The sequence below is a fragment of the Chiloscyllium plagiosum genome, unplaced genomic scaffold (assembly GCF_037043375.1).
Source record: "Chiloscyllium plagiosum isolate Xiang-an unplaced genomic scaffold, Cpla_swu_hap1 HiC_scaffold_5, whole genome shotgun sequence".
In the NCBI taxonomy this organism is placed as follows: domain Eukaryota; kingdom Metazoa; phylum Chordata; class Chondrichthyes; order Orectolobiformes; family Hemiscylliidae; genus Chiloscyllium; species Chiloscyllium plagiosum.
The window spans coordinates 30,599,690-30,621,395 of NW_028270143.1; the positions used below are offsets into that span (position 1 = coordinate 30,599,690).

Consider the following 21,706-nt stretch of genomic DNA (forward strand, 5'->3'; position numbering starts at 1 on the left):
TTCTCTAACAAAGTAATTTAAATAAATAAATATTTATTGTCCATTTATTGACCAAGACAATACATGATCTGAAGATTTGAAACAAATAAGCAAAATAAATAAATACAATGTAATTCATAAATATTAAACTATCTTTTGAAGTCAATGTGTAATAAATATCTTCTCAGAAATATTATTGGATGAACATTTCATACAATATATTCATAATATACATAATAATATTATAAGAAACATAAATATATTTGTAATCCATAAATTATATTAATAATATGAAAAGGGGAAATGTTAATGTTTTGGGCAGAGAGGTTTCTTCGTTTTGATTTGTAAAAGTTGTGAAACATTTTCATGAAGATGGAGCCTTAAGTGTGTTTTCCTCCACATGTAACAATTGTATCAAATAAATGATATTTCATTATGCAAATTCAGTCATTATATTGCACGTGAAGTATCAAAGCCCAAACGTTTTCACAATAATATTACAAAACTAATAATTTCCTCTTTAACACACCATGTATTCGAAATTGCTATAATAAAATCTAAACACGAAGTTGACAGGAAACGCCAAATTTAAATAACGGTAAAGTGCAATGCACTTTTACATCCTATTTAGTTCTGTCACAGAACAACAGTCATCCACTTGGTGGATGTGTTTTTGTATCCTATATTGAACTATAACGTTCATACGGTGGGGGCTTTGCTGCTTTAGATCACACTCTTGATTGCGTTCTCATAAAGCGGATGGCTCGGGCTGTTCCCTCAATAAATTTAGTGAAGTCCCGAAGGATGACATGCACTGTCACCTGTGTGCTCCAGTCTGAGTTTGACGCCTGGTCTGAGATTGGAACCTCCAGTTCAGCCTGATGCAGATTAGTGATGCCGAACTCAGCCTTTAACTGAAATGAAAGGAAACAGAATCGTTAGTGAGGTGTAATTTCAGTTTTGAGAATATGTACTGTCAGAGGTTGCTTTAGTAACTGTCTCTGTCGACACTGACCTGGTTCATGATCAGATCAGCCAGGTGCTGGGTACTGGATCTCATCCATGTCACTCGGTCATTCGAACTGGAGATGGATGTTTCCACCAATAACAAGAAGGGCTTGTATTTCTGAAGACCAGAGGCAATCGCTTCGAGACAGGTTTGCTGAAGAGAAGGTTTCAGTATATTGAATGTTTTGTACGTTTAATCGTTATATTCTCAAAGTAATTATCGTTATTCATCACTCATACAAAAATATACCTGAAATAGTTTATCCAAGTATATGCATTGTATTATTTTGCCTTCTTAAATAAACAACTTGGGAAGGTTACATTTTGTTGAGTTTTAATGTTAGATATCCTTCATTAGTATAGAGTTTATTGGTGCATATCCTTACCCGTTGTTTTCTAAAATATATATAGAGACAGAGAAAATGAATAAGACATTCGTACAACTATACAAGACAGATCATTCACTTTCCCATTTAGTATTCAGTGACCGTTACAATGAATGAGAAGTCACCAGGAGTGGGGCTGGGATTCCCACAGGGGCCTGGCTGGTCGATGAGGCGCGTTGTTATTTGCACCAATTGGTAAGACTTGCCCCTCCCTCCCAGCTGGAGTGTTTACAAACAAGAAGCTGTGGAGAACTGGCCCGATATTTGAAGGGTCACTGTCATCTTGAATCTAGAAGCAGGTCCTGTCAGTGCTTAAAAGGGGGATAAACCCGAATCTGATGCTATTGCAGGGGGTCCAGTGGCAAACAGCAGCTGCTCACCAACAATTGCCAAATGTCAGTTCGCTGACAGGTAGTTTCAATAGCAGTGTTTACGTTAACAAGGTCAGCTCGGAGACAATTCCAATCCCAATCTGCTGTCTGAAAGAGCCCAGTTTCGATAGTCGGTCGTTAAGTCTAAAACGGTGCAATCTAAAACTGCTCTGTTTTCAGAAGTAAGTTTGGGATGAACTCTTACTGTATGTGTACTCGGAAGCGCGGACTATGAAGACCAGAAAGGAGGAACATTTCCTGTGGCTTAGCCTGGCCAGACCGGCTCGGCAGGAATGGCAGAGAGACTTGTTATTTTCAAACACAGAGTCGTGGGATCTAACAGTACAGCGGGTGCGGTGTTTCTCAGATGCCACTGGGGCGAGTAAGACTCCCTTCTGCACACAAAAGACGATTCGAAAATATGTCCCATGTGATTTCGAAACTCGGGGCGCACTGAAGGAAGCTTTCCCTTGTGTTTAGTGAGTTGGTAGTTTATCCCACTCTTGGTTAACACCGTGTGAACAATTTCCCCGATTCACTGTTTACTGACCGCTCTGTTGTGCTGTCTGCTCCTGCACTGTTACCGCCTGGTCACCTCCAGGAGGCAGCATTTCATTAGCCCTGAGCAGGAGCTGAGCCCGAGCAAACCTTCAAACCTTTGACAGTTCTCAGGTGATTCGCTGGTTTAGTGGGAGCAGGGTTACAAAGGGAGGATGGGGAGGGTGCAGCCAATTTCTAACATCAGCCGGACATTCAGGGGGCTGTGACCCTGACCTTGTGTTTGGGAAGAGGAGATCTGAGATTGTAACTCGCTCTGGCTCCCCGATTGGCAGCTTTCACATGCAATCGATGTCAAGGCGGGAGAGTGCAGCGACCCGAGCTCCTTCACATCCCTGCAGAGAGCCCCTGACCGACTCGGCCTGCAGGGCAGATGTGCTCGTACTGCCACACTCCCGCTCCCACTCTCTCCCTCACTCACCTTGTGGAAATTTATCTTTAAGCAGCGGTCCTGGGCTCGGATTTGGGGCAGGTCGAAATCGTAGCTCAGCAGCGAGCTCCAGTCTTGTTCACAGAGCGAGAAAAACTCACACACCTACGAGGGTAATACAAGATCACACAATGAGTGTAAACCAGGTCCTGCTCCTTTGTGAAGAATTCGAGCTTCGAGTTCCCAATCTCCCTGAGTCTCAACTCCCCCCCAACACCCCCACCCCCTGCTCCGGACACCGAGTCTCCAAGTTTCAGTCCCTGCTCCGCAACCACTCGTTTCCCAAAGCGCAGACCCCGCTCTCTGTCTCCAGCCACTGACTGACCTGAATGTTCCGGAGCTCAGCCGCTGTATTCCGGATTTCCATCGCCAGAGGGACGCAGGTTGAGCAGGTCAGAGCTGCTGAAGGCAAACGCACCTCCCTTCCTGAGAGCTCCGTTACAGGGAAAGCAGCGAGCCCTGCAAACAACACCAGGAAAACTTGGCAGGAATCTGCAGGAAAAGAGACAGAACCTCATGAGAAACGAGCACTCCCCCAAACTCTCTCTGAAAGGAGACGTCAGGAGATAACAGGCTACAAGGATCACTAACATTGGACAGGTCTCATGTTGAATTGCTCTCCTCCTCACTTTACACAAAGCTCTGAAATGTGTAGCTCTCTTTCCAGCTCTTGTCCACTATTTATTACCATTCCCTACCTTTTGGGGAAATCCCACATTTCTAAAAGATCCTGGTGACGTGTCCTTTGACTGTTACTTCATGGGGTTGCACTGTGCTGAGTGTAGTTTATCCTGCCAGAGGTTCCACTGTCATAGTGTGTCACCCCCGTTTGTCTTACACCACACATCCTCATGTCCGCTCAGCTCCTGTGCAGCCACCCTGTGACGTACATCATCCAGCTACCGACATCTCGAAATACTCCTCTCCCTGCTCTCCGCTTCGCTCTTATTTCTGATTGTTACTTTTTGAGATCTTTTTGCTGTTGCAATTTTGAGTAGCTCCTCATTAGTCTTATTATCTGTGTACGAAATCATTCACAGTTCAAAGGTTTCTATTTTCTTTCAGAGATATTTATGTAATATCCAGAGTTTAGAGAAACACAGTAAGTTGGATATACTGTCGCCTGTTAAGACCTTATTCCTTGTGACAAGCTTGAGTTACATGGTTGGGAATACATTCATCTTCTCAGAACGTTTCTGGCTGTCTCTTTCCTTCTAACGTTTGTATGATATCCTCCAACATTTATTCTAAATACACAAGCTTATTGTTCCAATGTCACACCATTCACTTCAATCTTCGTTAACAGGTCTTCCAATATTTTCTTCATAACTATCATTGAATTTCTCTTTTTAGTGTTCATATACGATGCTTATTCTACATGTCTCGGCATCAGTTCAGAGAATGATAGATCCCCTACAGTGTGGAAACAGGCCATTCAGCCCAACAAACTCACACTAACCCTCCAAACAGCATCCCACCAAGACTCATTCCCCCTCACTTTGCCCTTTCACTCTTCACATGGCTAACACATCTAACCTGCACATTGTTGTACACTACGGGCAATTTTGCATGTCCAATTCACCTTATCTGCACATCATTTGAATGTGGGAGACAACTGAATCATTGCAAATCATAACCAAATCACTTATATGCATTACTAAATTGAGGACTTTTCAGCTAAAGCTCACACTACACTCTCCTTAATTTGTCATCTTCTCGAATAGTAATTGTTTGCAAGCAAATAACTAAAAGTGTCTCTCCGTGAGAGTGATACCATCATATCTCTTGTATCATTTCCTGTGACAAAGTGGAAGAATTCCACTAATTGTGGGTGTAAGTTATTCACTCAATGTTTGGGGGAAGTCTTGAAAAGAAATGACATTGAGCCTGGGATTTACAGACTTTGGCAGCATAGAAAGAGGGCCTTTGGTCCATCATGTCCATGCTGATCTTAAAGTACCTATCACTCTATTCCTATTTTCCATCCAGAAGCCATTGTATGTCTTGTATGGTATAGTGTTTCCAGTAATCATGTAGATACTTCTTAAGCATTGTGATATTTTCATCGTTGATCATCCTGGAGGCAGTGAATTAGAGACACCCAGCACAAGGATCTGTGGGCCTGCACACTAAAGTCCCTCTAGTCCTCTGTACCTCCTTGGGTCCTACCATACATTGTGTATTCTCTTTGCCTTGTCAATCCTCCCAAAATGTATTACCTGACACTTTTCAGTTTTAAGTTGGCAGTTGCTATTTTTCTGCACACTTTACTTCCTACCAAAGTGCATTACCTCACACTTTCCCACATTTGAAGACAGCAGTATTGGACTGGGGTGTACAAAGTTAAAAATCAGACAATGCCAAGTTATAGTCCAACAGGTTTATTTGGAAGCACTGGCTTGCAGAGCACTGCTCCTCCATCAGGTGGTTGTGCAGAATCAGATTGTAAGACACAGAATTTATTGCAAAAGTTTACAATGTGATGTAACTGAAATTATATATTGAAAAAAGACCTGGATTGTTTGTTAAGTCTCTCATTGTTTAGAATGGCCATGTTGGTTTCAGTTCTTTCAGACATATATTGCAAAACATTTTCAAAAAGTTACATTCTCAAGTGAACTTTAACAATTGGTGATTTGTCGGCCCAGATAATGTATTGAAGGTGTTAGCTTCCCCGTGTGAGGCTGTCTATGCCACAATGGTCAGACTGATTCTAATCTAAAAAATGGATTTACAGACTCTTACCTGGATTCATGCTGTTTTTGAGTGAAATAAAATGTAATTTTGCAAGTACAAATTGACCCCACAAACATATATGTGAATGTGTGTGTGTGTGCGTGTGGTGTGGGGTGATGGAGTGGAGTGGGGTTATGAGTGTCTGTGAGAGAGTGTGTGCATATATGTATGAGTGTGAGTGCAAAGTGGTAAATTTCTGTGAGAGGGTGTGTGTGTATGTGTGAGTATATGAGAGAGGGTCTGCCTGATTGTGTGTGTCTGTAGGAGTGTGTGTGTGACTGTAGGAGTGTGTGTGTATGTGGGTGTCTGTCTGTGTGTATAGTGCAATGGGGTCACCTGCAGTGTGACATGAACCAAAGGTCCTGGTTGAGGCCATCTCCATGGGTAGTGAAATTGGCTATCAGCTTCTGCTCGGCCTCTGCTGGTGGATGTAATGCCAATCAAATGGTCTGTTTTGTCTCAGGTGGTTTCAAGCTACTTGACTGTTGCTGGTGCTGCACCCAATCAGGCAAGTGTGGAATATTCTATCATGCTTCTGATTGGTGCCTTGTAGCTGATGAATAGGCTTTTGGAAGTGAGGCGGTGAGTTACTCATTGCAGTATTCCTAGCTACTGAGCTGCACCAGTAGCTATTGTGTTTTGGGCATGAGTCCAGTTGTGTTTCAGGTCAATGTTGTTGGTGGTGGGGATTTCATTGATGGCAGCATGATTGAATGTCAAGGGGCAGTGATTAGATTGTCTTGTGTTGGTGATGGTTATAGCTTGGGATTTGTGAAATGGAAATGTTACTTGCTACTTGTCAGCCCAAAGATTCCAGTGTCTTCCAATGTGAAGACTGATGCAAAGAACCGGATTCACTTCCTCCACCATTTCTTGGTTCCCAAGACATACTTCTCCAGCCTCGCTTTCCAGCAGTCCAATGTCTGTTCTTACCTCTTTCTTTTGCAATCTACATTTCTATTATTAGATGGCTGCTGGTTTTTAATGTTCAAATATTCTTTCCAAAATCTAATTTTCATATATTTGCACCTGCGCTGTTTGGCACTGGATAGAATTCTCTAACAAAGTCATTTAAATAAATAAATATTTATTGTCCATTTATTGACGTTCACAATACATGATCTGAAGATTTGAAACAAATAAGCAAAATAAATAAATACAATGTAATTCATAAATATTAAACTATCTTTTGAAGTCAATTTGTAATAAATATCTTCTCAGAAAAATTACTGGATGAACATTTCATACAATATATTCATAATGTAAATAATAATATTATAAGAAATATAAATACATTAGTAATCCATAAATTATATTAATAATATGAAATGGGGAAATGTTATTGTTTTGGGCAGAGAGGTTTCTTCGTTTTGATTTGTAAAAGTTGAGAAACATTTACATGAAGATGGAGTCTTAAGTGTGTTTTCCTCCACATGTAACAATTGTATCAAATAAATGATATTTCATTATGCAAATTCAGCCATTATATTGCACGTGAATTATCAAAGCCCAAACGTTTTCACAATAATATTACAACACTAATAATTTCCTCTTTAACACACCATGTATTCGAAATTGCTATAATAAAATCTAAACACGAAGTTGACAGGAAACGCCAAATTTAAATAACGGTAAAGTGCAATGCACTTTTACATCCTATTTAGTTCTTTCACAGAACAACAGTCATCCACTTGGTGGATGTGTTTTTGTATCCTATATTGAACTATAACGTTCATACGGTGGGGGCTTTGCTGCTTTAGATCACACTCTTGATTGCGTTCTCATAAAGCGGATGGCTCGGGCTGTTCCCTCAATAAATTTAGTGAAGTCCCGAAGGATGACATGCACTGTCACCTGTGTGCTCCAGTCTGAGTTTGATGCCTGGTCTGAGATTGGAACCTCCAGTTCAGCCTGATGCAGATTAGTGATGCCGAACTCAGCCTTTAACTGAAATGAAAGGAAACAGAATCGTTAGTGAGGTGTAATTTCAGTTTTGAGAATATGTACTGTCAGAGGTTGCTTTAGTAACTGTCTCTGTCGACACTGACCTGGTTCATGATCAGATCTGCCAGGTGCTGGGTACTGGATCTCATCCATGTCACTCGGTCATTCGAACTGGAGATGGATGTTTCCACCAATAACAAGAAGGGCTTGTATTTCTGAAGACCAGAGGCAATCGCTTCGAGACAGGTTTGCTGAAGAGAAGGTTTCAGTATATTGAATGTTTTGTACGTTTAATCGTTATATTCTCAAACTAATTATGGTTATTCATCACTCATACAAAAATATACCTTAAATAGTTTATCCAAGTATATGCATTGTATTATTTTGCCTTCTTAAATAAACAACTTGGGAAGGTTACATTTTGTTGAGTTTTAATGTTAAATATCCTTCATTAGTATAGAGTTTATTGGTGCATATCCTTACCCGTTGTTTTCTAAGATATATATAGAGACAGAGAAAATGAATAAGACATTCGTACAACTATTCAAGACAGATCATTCACTTTCCCATTTAGTATTCGGTGACCGTTACAATGAATGGGAAGTCACCAGGATTGGAGCTGGGATTCCCACAGGGGCCTGGCTGGCCGATGAGGCGCGTTGCTATTTGCACCAATGGTAAGACTTGCTCCTCCCTCCCAGCTGGAGTGTTTACAAACAAGAAGCTGTGGAGAACTGGCCCGATATTTGAAGGGTCACTGTCATCTTGAATCTAGAAGCAGGTCCTGTCAGTGCTTAAAAGGGGGATAAACCCGAATCTGATGCTATTGCAGGGGGTCCAGGAGCAAACAGCAGCTGCTCGCCAACAATTGCCAAATGTCAGTTCGCTGACAGGTAGTTTCAATAGCAGTGTTTACGTTAACAAGGTCAGCTCGGAGACAATTCCAATCCCAATCTGCTGTCTGAAAGAGCCCAGTTTCGATAGTCGGTCGTTAAATCTAAAACGGTGCAATCTAAAACTGCTCTGTTTTCAGAAGTAAGTTTGGGATGAACTCTTACTGTATGTGTACTCGGAAGCGCGGACTATGAAGACCGGAAAGGAGGAACATTTCCTGTGGCTTAGCCTGGCCAGACCGGCTCGGCAGGAATGGCAGAGAGACTTGTTATTTTCAAACACAGAGTCGTGGGATCTAACAGTACAGCGGGTGCGGTGTTTCTCAGATGCCACTGGGGCGAGTAAGACTCCCTTCTGCACACAAAAGACGATTCGAAAATATGTCCCATGTGATTTCGAAACTCGGGGCGCACTGAAGGAAGCTTTCCCTTGTGTTTAGTGAGTTGGTAGTTTATCCCACTCTTGGTTAACACCGTGTGAACAATTTCCCCGATTCACTGTTTACTGACCGCTCTGTTGTGCTGTCTGCTCCTGCACTGTTACCGCCTGGTCACCTCCAGGAGGCAGCATTTCATTAGCCCTGAGCAGGAGCTGAGCCCGAGCAAACCTTCAAACCTTTGACAGTTCTCAGGTGATTCGCTGGTTTAGTGGGAGCAGGGTTACAAAGGGAGGATGGGGAGGGTGCAGCCAATTTCTAACATCAGCCGGACATTCAGGGGGCTGTGACCCTGACCTTGTGTTTGGGAAGAGGAGATCTGAGATTGTAACTCGCTCTGGCTCCCCGATTGGCAGCTTTCACATGCAATCGATGTCAAGGCGGGAGAGTGCAGCGACCCGAGCTCCTTCACATCCCTGCAGAGAGCCCCTGACCGACTCGGCCTGCAGGGCAGATGTGCTCGTACTGCCACACTCCCGCTCCCACTCTCTCTCTCACTCACCTTGTGGAAATGTATCTTCAAGCATCGGTCCTGGGCTCGGATTTGGGGCAGGTCGAAATCGTAGCTCAGCAGCGAGCTCCAGTCTTGTTCACAGAGCGAGAAAAACTCACACACCTACGAGGGTAATACAAGATCACACAATGAGTGTAAATCAGGTCCTGCTCCTTTGTGAAGAATTCGAGCTTCGAGTTCCCAATCTCCCTGAGTCTCAACTCCCCCCCAACACCCCCACCCCCTGCTCCGGACACCGCTCTCCAAGTTTCAGTCCCTGCTCCGCAACCACTCGTTTCCCAAAGCGCAGACCCCGCTCTCTGTCTCCAGCCACTGACTGACCTGAATGTTCCGGAGCTCAGCCGCTGTATTCCGGATTTCCATCGCCAGAGGGACGCAGGTTGAGCAGGTCAGAGCTGCTGAAGGCAAACGCACCTCCCTTCCTGAGAGCTCCGTTACAGGGAAAGCAGCGAGCCCTGCAAACAACACCAGGAAAACTTGGCAGGAATCTGCAGGAAAAGAGACAGAACCTCATGAGAAACGAGCACTCCCCCAAACTCTCTCTGAAAGGAGACGTCAGGAGATAACAGGCTGCAAGGATCACTAACATTGGACAGGTCTCATGTTGAATTGCTCTCCTCCTCACTTTACACAAAGCTCTGAAATGTGTAGCTCTCTTTCCAGCCCTTCTCCACTATTTATTACCATTCCCTACCTTTTGGGGAAATCCCACATTTCTAAAAGATCCTGGTGACGTCAGCCTTGTGGGGTTTACTTCATGGTGGTCACGTGGCAGGGGCTGGTCAATTTCTTCCTCAATGTGAAATCTCAGGCAGATTTATTGGTGGAGGAGGGGACCTGGTAAACCTGTATTGAACAATTAGGATTCCTGTCCTTCACACTTTGCCTCAGATTGACCAATTCGATTCCCTTGTTTAACCGCACTTCGAGAATTGCGGAACATGCGCTTGAAGAGTGATGGACGCCTGAGCGGAGCGTTTCAGGAAAATCTCTTGAAAAAGCTGAATGTTCCTCATTACCTGATGTCGTGAAGGGCTTTGATTGATGATAAAGGAAAGGGCTCAGTGAGCCTGCTGAATAAACAGCCGGTTAAAGGTTTACTGCGGTCTTGATACCTACAAGGCTGTCACAAAGGATAGACTGTGATAAAAGTGAGGCCTGCTCAATCAGAGTAACCGTTTCATTGAAAAACAACTTTAAAACATAAACTGAAGAGGTTAGTCCCATCAATTCAATCCCCTTTTAGGAGTAATAGCTTGTATTTATTTCATTCTTTTCACAAGCTCCGGCATGCTCCACAACCAATTCAATCCACGCTTGGCAATGTTCGATATGTGGCCGCCTTTGCAGAGCAAAATTCCATAACAGCCCCACGATTATGACCAGATTTTCTGTTTCGCCATGCTAGTTGCACTTGCACTGATTGTAGCTTATCCTGCCAGGAGTTCTAACGTCATAGCTTTCCATCCGTCTGTCTTCCGCCACACATTCTTCATGTCAGCTTTTGCTGGTCTCCCACCACTCTGTGACGTCCATCATCCAACTGCCAACACCGAGATAGATCTCTCTTTCCACTCCTCGCCACTTCGCTCTTAAGAGAACTCTATAGCTTTCGCCTTCGGTCACATGGTCAGCATGCTGACAACCTATTTCTGCATGTCCTGTCTCCAATTTCTACCCTGGAGACACATCTAATTCCCTGAATAAATTGATATCGTTTTTTCGTAGTCTATGAAACTATGCAACTGTAATTTTTGCCGATTTTTACTTGGTTAATTATAAAATATTCGTGCCTGTTAAGTGCTAAGAATACCTCTGAGCTTCAGATAGAACACTCTATGATTCGTTGAACAGTGACATGGGGTATTTTACAGATGCTCATTCGAAGAGTTGCAAATAGGTCTGTAATTTACTATCCCATTTGAAAGTTGGCACTTCAGACAATGCAACATCCCCCTGGCACTGCAGTATAGATGTCAGCCTGGTTTGAGTCAGGCAGCATGGAAGCAAGCCCATTGAACCATTACCATTTGCCTATGTTTGGTCCTATTGCTTTCCTATTCAAATGTCTCTTAAATATGTTGTTACACGGGAATCAGTGATGGGGCCACTGTTGTTTGTGATATACATAAATGATCTGAAAGAGGGCACTGTTGGTATAATCAGCAAGTTTGCAGATGACACGAAGATTGATGGAGTAGCAGAAAGCATAGGGGACTGTCAAAGAATACAGGAGGATATAGACAGACCGGAGAGGTGAGCGGAGAAGTGACAGATGGAGTTCAATCCAGGCAAATGTGAGGTGATGCATTTTGGGAAGTCTGGAGTGAATTATACAGTAAACGGAAGAGCCTTGGGAAAAGTTGATGAGCAGAGAGATCTGGGAATGCAGGTCCATTGTACTGTGAAGGTTGCTGCATAGGTGGATAGAGTGGTCATTTAAAATGAAGGGGTAATGGTTATATTCTTTCATTTTGGGGATGGTCATTGCTTGGTATTTAATTGGCACGAATGCTACTGTAGCGATTGTTATGAGGTCAGACAAGTGGACCTGATCAGACCAGTTCCCTGATTGGGACTGTTATTCTGGTCCAATCAGGGACCCCTGTTTGACAGATGTAAGCAGAAGTGTCAGAGGTACTGTTCACTCTGACAGCTGGCTCTGAAGAAGCCAGACCATTGTCAAGTACTGTGCACGTGTAAATAAAGGGTGACTAGGTGACAGGATTTTGGTGCCTGTGGAGTTATTTCAGTTGCATGCCACTTATCAGCCCAAGCCTGACCATTGTCTAAGTCTTGTTGCATGTGCTCTAAGATATCCACATTTTGAATGATGCCCAGCTAAAATATATTGATAATACATGAAGACAATTATGATGAAACTTTTTGAGCGTGTTTTCTTGTCATCAATGTTTTCCTGGGGATTAGTGTATGAACTGTCCTTGCAGTAGGGCGATTCAGGGTGACATTCAGTCCTGTACTGAGAGACAGATGATTGTGTGGCTAAAGAATTGGTGCAGTGGGCAGGGATTCAGAGTCTGAGATCATTGGGACATTTTACAGGGCAGATTTGACCTGACACTTGACTGTGGGATGGGTTGCACCTGAACTGGAAAGGGACTAATATCCTGGCAGGCAGATTTGCTAGTGCCATAAGGGAGGGTTTAAATCAGATTGATAGAGGATGAGATGTAACAGCAGGGAGGCATAAGTAAGGCTAGAAGGCAATACAGTCATCAGAAATAGCATGTTGCAGGGACAGGTCGCGCTGGAACATGACAGGGAGCGATGAATGCCCTGTTGGATGCAATTACATCTATTGCGATGCGAGAGGGTGGACAGGTAAGGCTGATGAACTGAGAGCTGGATAGGTAAGTGGGATTGGGACATTAAAGCCATTACAGAAACCTGGTTAAGGGAGGGACAGGACTGGCAGCTTAATGTGCCAGGGCACAGCTGCTTTAGGCGGTACATAGATGTAGGAGGAATTGCATTTTTGAGTATCACAGTAGTAGTCAGAGATGAAATGAATGAGAGATCATCCAGTGAGGCTATATTGATGGAGGTAAGTAACAAGAAGGGGATGGTGACGTTACTCTGGTTGTACTAAAGGCCCCAAAATAGTCAATGGGAATTAGAGGAACAAATATGCAGGGAGACTGGGGAGACTTGCATCAGCAATAGGGTTGGCATTGTGGGTAATGTTAACTTTCCCAACACAGACTGGGACTACTATAGCATTCAGGAAAGCTTCCTCAAGCAGTACCTAGAGGGTCCTAATCGGGACAGGGCAAAACTTAACTATTCTTGGGAAATAGGGCACGACATGTGACTGAGGTGACAGTGGTGAAGCACTTTGGGACTAGTGACCATAGTTCGAAGAATTTTAAAATAATTATGAAGAAGGTCAAAACTGGTTCACAGGTTCAAGTTCTAAACTGGGGCAAGATGATTTTGATGGAATTGGACTGGAGCTTGCATGGTTTGATTGGAGTAGTTTGTTTGGAGGCAAAGGCACCTTTGGCAAGGGAGACCTTTTGAAGTATTACAGTGAGAATTCAAGGTCAATATGTTCCAATGAAGGTGAAGGGCAAGGTTGGTAGGAGTAGGGAACCCTGGATGACAAGAGATATTGAGGCTTTGTCCAGAAAAAAGAAGGAGACATAGCTCAGGAAGAGGCTGCTGGGATTAAGGGAATCCCTGGAGGTATACAGGGGATACAGGAGTTTATTGAAGAAGTAAATCAGGAGGGCAAAAAAGGGGTACCAAAAAGCTTTGGCTGAGAAGATTGGGGTGAATCCAATGAGATTCTTTCAATATATTAAAGGAAAATGAATAACTAGAGAGAGAATAGGGCTTATTAAGGGCCCGCAGTGGACATGTATATGTGGAACCGTCGGAGATGGGCAAGGTCCTCAATGAATATTTCTCCTCTGTGTTTACCATGAGAAAGTCATGAAGACTTGGGATCCTCAGCAAGTTAGTAGTGGTGTCTTGGGGACTGTCCATATCACACTCAAGGTGGTGTTGGACATATTCAAATCTATGAAGTGGATAAATCTGCTGGTCCTGACCAAATATATCCAAGAGTGTTGCAATAAGCTAGAGAAGCAATTGTGGGGTTCCTTGCTGGTATATTTGCATCATTGTTAGCCATGAGTGGAAGTTATCAAATGTTGTGTCCTTATTCAAGAAGAGCTGCAAAGAAAAACCTGGGAATTAAAGTACAGTGCGCCTCACATCCTGAAGAAGGGCTTATGCCCGAAATGTCGATTCTCCTGTTCCCTGGATGCTGCCTGACCTGCTGTGCTTTTCCAGCAACACATTTCCAGCCTCACATCTGTGGCAAGTAAGTCACTTGAGAAGATTCTGTGGGATACGATATACATGCATTTGGAAAGACAGGGTTTGATTAGGAATAGTCAGCTTGACTTTGTACATGGGACATCTTCATCCCTCACAAATTTATTGGAATTCTTTGTAGAAGTGACCAGGAAGGTTGATGAGGGCAGGGCGGTAGGCATAGTCTATATGGATTTCAGTAAGGCCTTTGATAAGGTTCCACAGTGTAAGCTGTTTTGGAAGATTAGATCGCATGCAATGCAGGGAGAGCTGGAAAATTGGATACACAGTTGTTTTTATGGTAGAAAGCAGATGGAAAAGTTGCAGCAGGGCCTTGTCAGACTGGAGACCTGTGACAATAGTGTGCCTCAGGGTTGTTGCTGGGCCCATTGCTGCTTGTTATCTATATCAATAATTTTAATGAGAATGTACAAGGCATAATTAGTGAGTTTACAGATGACACTAAAATAGGCAGTATTGTGGACAGTGAGGAAGATTATCAAAAATTGTAGCAAAATCTTTATCACCTGGGGAAGTGGGCCAAGAAATGGCAAATGGTGTTTAATATAGATAAGCGAGAGGTCTTGCAGTTTGGAAAGTCAACTCAAGGTAGAAGTTTCATGGTGAACTGTAGCGTCTGAAGGAGTGTAGTGGAACAGAGGAGTGTTGGAGTTCTGGTACATGGCTCTCTGAAAGTAGAGTCACAGGTAGACAGGGCAATGAAGAAGGCTTTTAACACATTGGTGTCCAGTCAGGGCACTGACTTCCAATGTTGAGAAGTTATGTTGCAGTTGTACAGGATTTTGGTGGGGCCGCGCTTGGAGTATTGTGTTCAGTTTGATCATCTTGCTATAGGAAGGATGTTATTAAACTGGAAATAATGCAGGAGAAATTTACAAGGTGGTTTCCAGGACTTAAGGGAGTGAGTTATAGGGAGAGGTTGGACAAACTAGAACTTGTTTCTTTAGAGCATAGAAGATTAAGTGGGGATCTTCTTAAAGTATATAAGATCATGAGAGGCATGGATAGGGTGAATGCATTCGGTCTTTTTTTCCCAGGGTTGGGGAATTGGTGACTAAAGGGAATTAGTTCAAGGTAAGAGGGGAAAAAATAAATGGAAACCTGAGGGGCAATTTTTTAATGCAGAGGGTGGTACACATATGGAATGAGCTGCCACTCAAAGTGGTTGAAGTGAGTATGTTAATAATATTTAAAAGGCATTTGGACAAATACATGAATAGGAAAGGTTTGAAAGGATATGGGCCAAGTGCAGGGAAATGGGGTTAGCGTGGATGGACATTTTGGATAGTATGGACCAGTTTGAGTTGAAGGGCCTGTCTCCTTGCTATATGGCTCTATGACTCTATGACTCCTCTGGGATTATAGGCACCTGGGTGGAACCAGAAGACAGCCCAGAGGAGCAAGGGGTACACAGTGTGATTTGCCCTGGGGAGGTGGGACCCCACACTATTATTTGCCTTGACCCTGCATCTTCCTTGGTATAGCTCTGCTTACCATTGATCAAAACCTGAACTGGGCCAACCATGCAAATACTGTGACAATAAGACCAGAGATCAAAGGCTTGGAATTTTGCACCAAGTTACCCATCTTCCGTCTCACCAAAGCCTGTTCATTGCTCACAAGGCATGAGTCAGGAATGTGATGGAATACGCTCCATCTGCCTGAAAAGCACAGCTCCAACTCAAGAAGCTTGACACCATGGAGGACAAAATGGCCTGCTTGTTTGCTACTCCATTCAACACCTTCAATATTCACTCCCCTCACCCCCACACAACATACACACAAAGAGAAAGAATTAAAGAACAGTCTTCACAAAGGCAAAACTTCATGTTAGCATGCATGAAGCAATTCAATTTTGACTTAGGTCCATCTATTGAGTGGAAGGCAGTTGTATGCCTAAGGTCTTTTTTGTATAGTGAGGTAACCAGAGCCAGATGACCACTAGGATAACCAAAGCTGCACTTCCCGAATGTTTCCAATTAAAAATTGAAGATCCAGTATGTTGATTATTACACATGAGAGTCTCTACCTAATGTCAGAGGAATATGGCATCACCTGTTAAAAGTTGGTGTGCAACAACATAATGACCAGTGGATGCAGGAGGTTGTCTACTGACACCAATGTTGAAAGTAGCACATAAGGAAATTGATAGCTTTACATGTGGTACTTGTGACAACACATGCCTCCTTGGCCATCAGCAGAGTTGGTGATATCAATCATCCCTCATAAATGCATTCACTTATTACAGCAGTACTGTCTTTCATAGTCGGAAGGCTGCGGAAAATTGTGTTTTCATGTTTGCACCGAAAACATGAGGAAGTGATTTGCTGTGACATGAAATGGATTCATAACCACATTCTTACACATGATATTCACCATCAGTAATTGCTTAATATGAGTAATCTTGCTATAGACTTTCCATTAATTCTTGTGCAAAAACCTTTGTGTAATTTTCCTGTAATACAATTTGCATGTAATTTTCCTCTATTTCACAGAATAATAAATCTAATATACTCCTTTCCCAGTCCTCAACAAGTAGAAAACGGATAGAGGAATATTCAGATCGATGAAAATAGTTTTTTTGTGAACTGTATAGCACAGGAACAGTCCCTTTGGCCCACCAAGTCTGTGCTGAACATGATTCTATTCTAAACTAATTCCATCTGCCTGCATATAGCACGTATCCCTCTGTCAATGCTGTACGCAAATGTACTCAGCAAAGTTTTTTGAAAATGTAGCACATATTCCATTTAAACAATACGATGTATTGCTATAATAGGGACTTGGCTTCTACCTATAAATGGCAGCCAAAACTTCCAGGACATAACGTTTTCAGAAAAGGATAGGGAAACTGGAAAGGACAAGCGACAATATATCCAAAGGCAAAATCACAAGAAGTTATGAAGTAAGGATGAACAGAAAGCGGAAGTAAGAGTGGTAAAACTATGTTTGATCCTTTCCTGAGAGGGCATCATTTATCTTCTGAGGAAAGGTTTGACAGTTTGAGTCCATCTTCATTGTAATTTAAAAGAATGAGAGATTAATTTATTGAAACATAATGGATCCTGAGGGAGCTGAGAAGGTAGATGCTTGAAAAATAATTCTCCTTGTGGGAGAAATGAGAGAACCAGAAGACGGGATAAATATAAGGAGGCTTCTATTTGAAATGGAGATTAGGAGAATTATTTTTCAGAGGGTTTGGAACTCCAAACCCTAGTGAGTGGTGGAGGCAAGGTTGTTAAATATTTTTAGGACAGAGATAGTCTATTGACTAACAAAGTAGCCCAAGGCTATCAGGGGTGAAATAACTGCACAGAGGCCGGGTCCTGTCACCAAGCCACCCTTTATTTACTAGCGCACAGTTCACTTGCTGTGGCCAGCCTGCTTGGAGTCAATCCTCAACTGAGGAGATTCTAATATCCTGGTTATATATTTTTCTTAATTTTATGAAACGGTACAAAATACAAACAGTTAACAATAAATAATAAGCAGCAGTCCACAAAAAAACCATGCTATTTACAGGGGAAAGGAACAGATAGGCTGAACCCCAAACCCCACAATGCAACAGATTATTAGGGAACTGAGCACACACCTCAAATCCCACTTTATTGCATTAAAAAGGAAACAGTAACACAAACTCATAGAGTCTAATCAAACGAACAATAAAACAGTGCACAGAGCACAGACACTCCTGGCAACCCAGTAAACTACCTGCCCATCCACCTTCCGGCCACAAGGCAGCTCACCCCACGGCCCTTCCGGCTCCCGGTCCTCCCCATGCCCAATGTCCTGGTTATATTGTTAAGCCAAGGGTTTCCGGATTGGTCCAGGTTGACAACCCCAATCAACAACCTCGTAGTTAACAAAGTTAATCTGGTCCCAATCACTACATCCCTCTGCTATCCCCACCAAGTCCAGGGATCTTTCATTTGTAGCTTCTTCTGTGATGCTTTCGACCCAGCTCTGGTTCCTCTGACTCAGCCTCAGACATGGGCAGCGTGTACCAGTCCATGGCCCTTCTCTTGCATCCAGAATGTTTCAGAACAGTCTGCTCCTCTTCTTCTGGTGGTAACAGTATCGAGACTGCTTCCATTTCAGACGTGGAGATCTCCTGGACACTAGATAGAGTGGGAGCAGTGTTCTTGGTCCTTCAGGCTGTCCTGAGGGGCTAGGTGTGTTTTGCTCCTGTCCCATTTGTGAGGTAACAGCTTTCAGGTGATCCACATGTTTGTTAAAGGTTGTATTGCCTATCCAAACTTAGTAACTCACGGTATCCGACCTCACATCGACCTAGTCTTGAACCCATACAGAGCCCTTTCCATGGTTCTACCACCAAACTTCATTCCCTGAATTAAATTGTCTCTCTCACTTAGAGGAAGCATTTAGTCAGCAATGGCATTCCTACTGCTGTTTCACACCCCCCATCCAGGTATGGAATTATCAGGTTTAACCTGGTGCAGAGTCTTCTCCCCATCTTCAATTCTGTTGGAGTTACTCCTGTTGTTGTGTGTGGGATGGTCTTATAATCAAACAGGAACTGGGACAGTTTGATCTCAACTGATGCTATTGGTTGCTTCTTTAAGCCTGCCTTCAATATTTGGACTGCTCTTTCCGCTAGACCATTGGACGAAGGGTAGTATGGAGCTGTCCTTATATACTGAATACAATTGGACTTTTGGAAATACTTGAATTCCCTACTGGTAAGTGATGTCCCGTTATCTGTGACCAACACTTACAGGAGTCCACGCGTCATGAATGATGCTCGCAGTTTCTCAAGCATCATCCCTGAGTTTACTGAATGAACCTTATGCATGTCCAACCACATTGAATAACCAAGATCATTGAGCCCATGAAAGGACTGGTATGCAACCCAGTCCATGGTTTCCCCGACCATTCCCATGTCTGTGGGGATGCTATGGAGGCAATTTGTGCCTTTGTTGGCACTCTGGGTACTGCCCCACTAATGCAATGATGTCAGCATCCAATCCTGGCCACCACACATAACTTCTTGCCTGCGTCTTCACCTTGGAAACCCTCGGATGGCCCTGGTGGGGTTCAGCCAGTATCTGGCGGCAACCTTTACAAAGGGACAATCACCCTTGCTCCCCATAGTAAGCTGACATTCTCTGTGGTAATCTGGTCTCGCCAGGTCCAGAAAGGTTTCAATCCTGGTTGTGCTGGCCCTTCTGTTTGCCCCATTGCCATCAGCTGTTCAGTTTCGCAAGGACAGGACCTTTTCATGTCCATTGTCAGATATTGTCTGCAGTGACTAGAAAGGTGCTCAGAAAGTTTAAAACCAAAACGGACTCTTCCAAAGGAGGCACCACCAGAGGAGGATCCGCCATGGAGGCAGATGAAGACATCCACATTAGCCACTTGGCTTCCTGGGTGGTGTTCTAACTTGAACATACTGAGAATAAGGGCCCAACGCTGAATTCTACTGGAAGCTATGGGTGGCACCGCCTTGTCTCCCTTCAGTACCCCTAACAGGAGTTTGTGTAGGTACTGGTACTGGTGGAACATCTTCACTCCAAAGCTCCCTTCTCTATTTGGGCATACTTGTGTTCAGCATCAGCCAAAGTCCGGAAGCATATACAATCAGAATTTCCTTTCCATTGGGCCACCGGTGAGCCAACACTACCCTGATACCATACGGGGAGGGGGGGTCATCGCATGTCAGCACCACCTCTCGCTTCGGATTGTAGTGGGCCAGCACCTTTGTGGACAATAGTTGCTTTATCATTTCCCTAAAGGCTGCTTCTTGGCTTCGTGACCATTTCCAACGCTGACCCTTTTTCAATAGCAGGTGTAAGCGTGCCAAGCTGGAGGCCAGGTCATGTATAAGTTTTCCATAAGAATTCACTAACCCAAGGAAAGACTTAAGCTTCAGGATAGACATGGGAACCAGGGCTCCTTTGATCATCTTCACTTTCTCTTCCAACCGGTGTAACCTGGTTTTGTAACCCAAATAGGTCACTTGGGGCACCTGGAACATAACATTTTTCCCCTCCAAGGTGTATGTCCACCTGGGAGAAACGTTTAAGCTCTGTGTCCAAGTTCTCCAAAGTGCTCTTTATTGATCTTCCCTGTTATTAGTATGCACATCCAGATAAATGGCAACCTGAAGTAGTTCTTCTAACATGTTCTCCATGGTCCGCTGGGAATTGGTGCAGACTGATGATACCCCAAATGGCAGTCTTGTATACTGATATGAGTCCTCATGGATATTAATTGTAGTGTACCTTTGGGACTCCTCATCCAGATGCAATTGCAGATAGGTGTGGCTCATATCCAGCTTCATAAAGGACAGTCCCCCTGCCAACTTTGCAAACAAGTCCTCTAACTGAGGGACTGGTTATTTATCCAGCTGCAAGAAGCAGTTTACTGTTTGTTTAAAATCCCCACAAAGGTAAACCGAACCATTAGGCTTCACAATTGGTACAACCAGTGCTGCCCGTTCTGCAGACTGCACTGGTTTGATGATCCCTTCAGTCTCCAGCCTCCTGATTACTGCCGCTTCTCTTGCCTGCAAGGCGAATGGCACCAGGCAGGCCTTGCAAAATCTTGGAATTAGGTCCTGGTCACCATGTAAAGTGGCTTTGGCCTCTTTAATAGTCCCAAGCCCTCTTGAAAACCTCCTAGGTATTTCAATAAGACTTCACTGAGGCAGCCATTTCCCAATCGAAAAATGGTGAGCCAATCCAGGTGAATCTATCTCAATCAATTCTGTCCCAATTGGGTTAGGCCCGAGCCTTATACTACCATCAGTGATAACTGCACCAACTGCTTTTCATAGGAGAATGGAACTGAAGCCGTACCCCTAAGTTGCAATGATTTCCCAGTGTACATTCTCAGTCTGGCTGAGGTCTTGCACAAGTCCAAAGTTTGGAGTCCCAAGTGAATCTTGTTAAAGGCAGATTCTGCAACCACAGATACAGTTGCATGAGTATCAACCTCCGTGGGAACTGGGTGACCATTTAACTAAACATGAATTTTAATTAGCTCCGACTTGCATGTTACTAAGCAAATAAATTGTTCCAACCCACATGTAGGGGAACTTTCCAGTCTGTGCACTCTTCTGGGTACCGGCCTACAAGTTTTCTTACTCAAAACAGGCCTTGTAGGACTCCTTTGCTGTCTTGCATATCGGCAGCAACTACAATGACTTGCTGGCCCAGGTCCTGAAGACCTGATTAGTCACTTGGCCAAGACTCGGCTTTGTTGTGCGTTTTGCTGTGGATTGGTCTCTGGTCCCTCTGCTCAGAACATGTCCTACATGGGGCTCTGCAATTGCCTGCACTCACATGGTGTTCTCCAAGCTCAGTTTGATAGGTGAAGATGAGCACTTCCATTGGGATGCGCTGTAGTTTCCATGTTCCACTTGCCATATTTTGTAATGACAAGGTCAGCTGCAGTGCCTACTTGAAGTCCAGTTGGGCCTCAGCTCATAGGAACTTTTACGTGGTTACGTTATTAATTCCACAAACCAAACGGTCTCTCAGCATCTTATTCAGGGTTAGCCCAAAATCCATGCCTCTGTCATTCGTCGTAACCTTGTCAAAAATCCTGAAACAGAATCCCTCTATT

General features: G+C 43.6%; 2 protein-coding genes across 3 annotated transcripts; both read right to left on the bottom strand.

Annotated features, from left to right (window-relative positions):
* Positions 1-140: 140 nt before the first annotated feature.
* LOC148149898 (interleukin-6-like) lies at positions 141-3,373 on the bottom strand. 2 transcript variants are annotated; one of them, XM_087986830.1, is made up of 5 exons: positions 3,324-3,373; positions 3,058-3,224; positions 2,724-2,837; positions 995-1,141; positions 141-893 (listed from the first exon to the last, which is right to left on the bottom strand). In XM_087986830.1, exons 1-5 carry the CDS (start codon positions 3,337-3,339, stop codon positions 708-710), a joined length of 630 nt encoding a protein of 209 aa, XP_087842956.1. In that variant the 5' UTR covers positions 3,340-3,373; the 3' UTR covers positions 141-707. The 2 variants fall into 2 exon arrangements, with proteins under 2 accessions (XP_087842956.1, XP_087842958.1); XM_087986832.1 differs by lacking the exon at positions 2,724-2,837.
* Positions 3,374-6,580: 3,207 nt separating this feature from the next.
* LOC148149899 (interleukin-6-like) lies at positions 6,581-11,260 on the bottom strand. The gene is made up of 4 exons (XM_087986833.1): positions 9,844-11,260; positions 9,578-9,744; positions 7,517-7,663; positions 6,581-7,415 (listed from the first exon to the last, which is right to left on the bottom strand). Exons 1-4 carry the CDS (start codon positions 9,857-9,859, stop codon positions 7,230-7,232), a joined length of 516 nt encoding a protein of 171 aa, XP_087842959.1. The 5' UTR covers positions 9,860-11,260; the 3' UTR covers positions 6,581-7,229.
* Positions 11,261-21,706: the final 10,446 nt, after the last annotated feature.

Bases quoted from the DNA above. Each gene is read 5' to 3' on its own strand.
- LOC148149899 (XM_087986833.1), bottom strand. The intron at 7,664-9,577 runs GTCAGTCAGTGG...CCTTCTCTTCAG, and splicing joins CTGAGCTCCGGAACATTCAG to CAAACCTGTCTCGAAGCGAT. The intron at 7,416-7,516 runs GTCAGTGTCGAC...CTTTCATTTCAG, and splicing joins CAGATCTGATCATGAACCAG to TTAAAGGCTGAGTTCGGCAT.
- LOC148149898 (XM_087986830.1), bottom strand. The intron at 2,838-3,057 runs GTCAGTCAGTGG...TTACCCTCGTAG, and splicing joins CTGAGCTCCGGAACATTCAG to GTGTGTGAGTTTTTCTCGCT. The intron at 1,142-2,723 runs GTGAGTGAGGGA...CCTTCTCTTCAG, and splicing joins TAAAGATAAATTTCCACAAG to CAAACCTGTCTCGAAGCGAT.